The following is a 5,401-nucleotide window of genomic DNA, read 5'->3' as shown; positions in this document are numbered from 1 at the left end:
ATTATAACTTTCTTAAAAATTCATTTTTTTAGTGAAAAATTCATAATTTGAGTTGAAATTTCATTCCTTTGGTTAAAAATGTTATTAACCTGTTGAAAATTCTTTTTTTTCTTGGTTACAAATTATGGTAATTTCGTTAACTGAAAATTGAACTACTTCATTTCTAGTTAAAAATTCACATTTTTTAGTTCAAAAATCTACTATTTTGTTAAAAATTCATGTATTCCATCAAAATCTGTTTTTTCCGTAGAAATTTATCATCTTCAATAAAAATAAAACTATTTTGTTAAAAGTTTACATATTTTTATAAAAAATCGACTTTTTAGTCAAAAATTAATTTTTTTGGTCAAACATGCAACGTTTCAGTTGAGAATTAATCTGTTTTAGTTGCGGATTAGAATATTTTGTTAAAAATTCGTATTTCGTAGTTAAATTCAGCTGTTTTTTATTTTAAATATTTTTGTCGAAATATCAAATTTAAAATTTTTTGTTCAAAACTATTATTTTTAGGTAGAAGATTCCTACTTTTAGCTAAAAATTCACATCTTCAGTTGAAAATTGAACTGCTTTGTAAAAAATTCGCTTTTTTGTTAAAATCTAATTGTTTAACTGAAAATGCAAAAATTGTTTAAAAATTTCACTTTTTGGTTGCAAATTACGTTTTGTGCTGATTTTTTTTTTAATTGAACATTATTTTTTTCTAAATGAAAATGTAACGAGTCCCTTTGTGGTTAAAAATGGATCTTTCTTAGTTTAAAAATGTAACAATGCGATTATGTATATTGTTGGGAATTTGTCTTTTTGGTTAGAAGAATTAATTTTTTGTGTTAAGAATGAAGCTATTTGATAAAAAAATTATGTAGTTTTTTGAAAATTTATGTTTTTGGTTAAAAATACCCCTACTTGGTTAAAATTTGAACTAATGTGTTAATTCATAAGAAATAGTCAGATTTGATGAAACCTCTATAACCCCAAATAATATTGCGTAGTTTTTTATTAATTCTCAACAAAAATAACGGAAAATATGTAATCGCTAAAAATTCTATAACATGGGTAGGGAAGGATGTCAAACCCTGCGTACCCTAACAAAGAGGAGTATGTGGTTTAAAACTTCAGAAAAATACTTTACGCAATTTATGCACATACAGACCCTAACATTAAACCGATAAGACAAGGATAGTAAAAGCTTAGGAATGTCGTAATTGGCAGTGAAATTTTAACATTATAAATTCTAGCAAAATTCTTCTATTTTCAAAGTCACTGCAGCCAAAATAATTAATGGTCAATATTTTTGGATTGAAGTTACAATTCTTTTGATTCTGCACGTAATTCGAGAATTGATCAGGTTCGAATGTAATATCTATAAATTTTGCAGAATAAATATATTTATGAGTTAGGGCCTCGAATTCGAATCGTTTTCAGCAGAAGTTGAATTATATTGGCCAGAAATCTTTGTTATGGAGATATATTACATTTTTAGGAATGTAATACTGTTTCATGAAATTCACAAAAAACGTCATATTTAAATAAACCAAATCAAACAGGTTTGAAATGCAAATGTTAATGACTTTATCGTTTCCTGAGAGAACACATAAACATAAAAAAGAGATAATTCTTTAGGCTATCAACTTCAAATCCTTTGTTTAAAAAAAATATATTTTCTTTAAGAACGTAAGATAATCCTAATGATCGACACGGTTTCCTTAATCGTGAATTCTTTGATTCCAATGCAAAAATAAGTATAATTCCTGAAGCATCCAGTGTCTAAAAAAATCATGAAAGAGAGATATTGATATTCAATTAAACGAAGCGAAAGCTCAATTTAGTATCTCAAACATCAAATCGCATATAAGTAATAATACATTGTTTATTTCAAGATGATACAGAAATATAATTTTACCGTGATCGTTTAATTTGATTTAAAATCGCTAAAAAATAATTTCAACACAATTTTATCAATTGTACAAATTACTTTTTGAGTAATCACTGTTATCGTTTAAAAAGATTTCTGCAAACTTCAGGTTTATGGCAAATCCAAGATTATAATACTAATAATTTATAATAACTTTTTTATATTTACCTCCAATATTTTCATTAGAATTTCAAATGAGTAATGTTTTTTATGATCATTTTTAATACCTCGTTCATCGTTTATTTAATTAGTTGAATCCTATGGGGGATAAAAAATATCTAATCTTATTTTTCCTCTGATCAGAAATTCATAAGCTTTTATAAGAATTTTACGAGTTTTATTATTTTTCTGTGAGAAAATCATATTAATTTTTTACAATAAGAAAAATTAAACAAAAAGATAAATTTGCAACTAAAATGGTCAATCTTTTCCTGGAATAATTCAATTTACAACCAAAAATTGAATTTTCAACCAAAATGATGAATAATCAACTGGAATAGTTAAAATTTAAACCAAAATATGTATTTTTCAGTTAAAATGATTAATCTTTGAATAAAATGATGGAGGTTTTAACAGAAATAAACAATTCCCATAAAATAAGATTAATTTTTATCAACGAAGATTTTTCAACTAAAAAATTTGATTTGTTAACAAACATGAATTTTTTAATAAAATTATAAATCATCAACCAAAAAAAAATTTTTAACAGAGGAGTTGAACTTTCAACCGAGAATTAAATTTTCATACCAAAAAAGATACATTCTGAACAAAATAGTATTTCAAATTAAAACAAAAAAACTATTAAACGCTGTTGAATTTTGAAGCAATAAGATCAGTTTTCAACGTAGAAGATGAATTTTATACTAAATATAATACATTTAAAAAAAAGGAATAATTAAGGTTTTAAAAAAACAAAGCAATTTTCAATTTAAAAAACTAATGAAATGATATCTTAACCAAAAAGATTAATTTTCTAACACAAATGATTATTTTTAAAGAAATATTTAACCTAGTACTTAAATTTTCCAGAAAAAACAAATTTTTAAAAAACAAAATTTAATTTTCTACGAATAAATGTAATTTTTAACAAAACGCATGCATTTTCAAACAACATTTTGAGTTTTTAAATTAATTTTTAACCACATGTTTAAATTTTGTTGTGAAGCAATACATTTTAGAACCAGAAGGGTGAAGACCTTTGTAAATTTCAGATTTTTCCGATTTTCTTTCAAAAAGGTCTTGAAAAATAATAATATTCAATAAAACTATCAAAATTACTCGTTTGCGGTAAGTTTGTGAAAATATAGAAAAATTGTCATCTTTTATGCACATAAAGGTTTCATTTTTGTTATTCTTGATCGTTAAAATAAAATTTGGATAAAAATGAAAAAATTTAAGAAATTTATGTTACAAGATTATTACAAACTCGGCGAGTCATATTTTATTGATGAGAAAAATGATCTGCTAATTTTAAAGAATTGTGAGTAAATAAAAAAGTGGTGTTTTTTATATAGATTTTACTGGAATTTTCTCGATCTAATTAAAAAAATGTAAAGTCATCTTTCGATAAAATAATTATCTATCGAACAAAAAATTAGCTTCTTTGTGATGCGAGAAACATCTGAATAGAATTCAAATGTCATAAACATTAAACAGGTTAATCCAATATTTATGACACATTCTTAAAATTGCTCAGTAGCTTCCCTAATGCACATTTTTTAACACTTGCAAAGTATTTGACAAGATAGCGTTTCGGAGGGCCCACATTTAAATAAAATTCCTCGTTTCATCTTTGCAAAGGAATTGTCAGCGTAAATAATGTTTCATATGTGACTAATGACTAAGGTTTATTTAAGGTTTACGACTATAAAAAGCCACCGTAAATTTTTTGTAGGCATTTAGAAAGAAACGGTGGTATTGTGACAATCTATATTGTTATATATGTTACTTTTGTTTCGGAAATTAGTAAATAGAAACTGAAATTTATAATCATATCTCCAAGATGAAGTTCTCAATTTTGTTTTTATTCCTGACGGTAGCATGTGAGTATTTACAAATTTAAACACAAATATTAATTTATAAATTATATAAATGTCATATAAAAATAATTCATAACAATTTTTTTACATTAGCTGTGACCGCTGATCAGTCTAAAGGCCCGTTGCCAAACATAACCGATATGCTAGGTAAATTCAATCCACTAGGCGCAATCAAAACTTTTCAAGAAGTGGCTGATACTATTATAAGTAAATTTATGAGTGGTGCTGTTTCAAAAATGATTACCGATGTTATGCACGGACTAAGTACTATGAATATAACTGAATCAAAAACTCCTTTCCTATCCGGAAGCACACAATTTTGCCAAATAATCGGAGATAATTTAGACAACCTGGAAAAAGCAAATAAAAATCCGATTTTGGAATTTTTTATAACTGTTCAAAGGATACTGTGTTCAGGTCTTATTGCCCTATTGTAAGTTAATGAGATAATAATTTTGTTCATAGAGTAAGGTATGTTAGCCAAATTAAGCGTGGCTCAGTTTGAAATCTAAAGTTATAAAAACGTTTAAATATTTACGAAATATTATTGTTAATTTAGGATGATCGAATTGTATATTTGTTTCAGAACTGCTGCGCAAATTTAAGAAAGGAGGACGTAGAAGATTCTAAAGAATTTAGATTTTTTTTGATAAATTATACTTGTTTTATTGAAGGCGGGTGGAGACTCCGACAAGGGCGCCCCCTGGCGCTCAGACTATAAAACCCACTGTGCTACTTGAATTATACTTATCTGTGTACAAATATAGATCGCAATAGCATTTGTAGTGTTCAATGCTGTAAGTAGCTACTATTGAAACATTATACACCCAAAAATTAAATAAATATGTTTACTTACATATCTGTGCTCATTTATCTATAACCTTCACAAATGCCCTCATTTTATTTATAGCTACATCAATAAGCCTATTGCGCACTTGTACAATTTCAAAATATGTTAAACTGTATTACATAAAGCTGCAGACAAATGCAGGTTTAGTGACTAGTCTTTAATCGGAAAAAAATTCCATTACGTTCTGAAAGAGCGTTATCTATAATAACGACGAATGATACAGCTTCACGACAAATTTAAATGAATCTACATATACCTTATTTGCACATTTTCGGCAGTTTTTCCAATATTCATAACTTGACTTTTTTGAATATCACAATTTAATGCGACAGGTTTTATATGCCTACGATTTGAAGTCGAAAAATATTACATTTTTAACAAAATAGTTAAGTTTTTATACAAAAAGATCAATTTTTACCAAAGGAGGTGAATTTTCAACTAAACTCATCAGCTTCCGGATTTTAAACTTTTAACTGAAAAATATTTTTAGAAGAAAAAGTAAATTTTCAAGAAAATATTCAAAGTTGTTAATAAATTGTTGGATTTTCAAGTCAAAAAGAGAGTTTCCTTCTGAACAGTTCAATTTTCAAAACCAGAATA

General features: G+C 26.1%; 1 protein-coding gene across 1 annotated transcript; it reads left to right on the top strand.

Annotated features, from left to right (window-relative positions):
* The first annotated feature begins 3,597 nt into the window (after positions 1 to 3,597).
* LOC117170106 lies at positions 3,598 to 4,746 on the top strand. The gene is made up of 4 exons (XM_033356638.1): positions 3,598 to 3,723; positions 3,807 to 3,954; positions 4,045 to 4,384; positions 4,538 to 4,746. Exons 2-4 carry the CDS (start codon positions 3,915 to 3,917, stop codon positions 4,554 to 4,556), a joined length of 399 nt encoding a protein of 132 aa, XP_033212529.1. The 5' UTR covers positions 3,598 to 3,723; positions 3,807 to 3,914; the 3' UTR covers positions 4,557 to 4,746.
* Positions 4,747 to 5,401: the final 655 nt, after the last annotated feature.

This window comes from Belonocnema kinseyi, chromosome 3 (genome assembly GCF_010883055.1).
Source record: "Belonocnema kinseyi isolate 2016_QV_RU_SX_M_011 chromosome 3, B_treatae_v1, whole genome shotgun sequence".
Taxonomy (NCBI): Eukaryota; Metazoa; Arthropoda; class Insecta; order Hymenoptera; family Cynipidae; genus Belonocnema; species Belonocnema kinseyi.
This window is presented reverse-complemented; position numbering and strand designations above follow the sequence as displayed.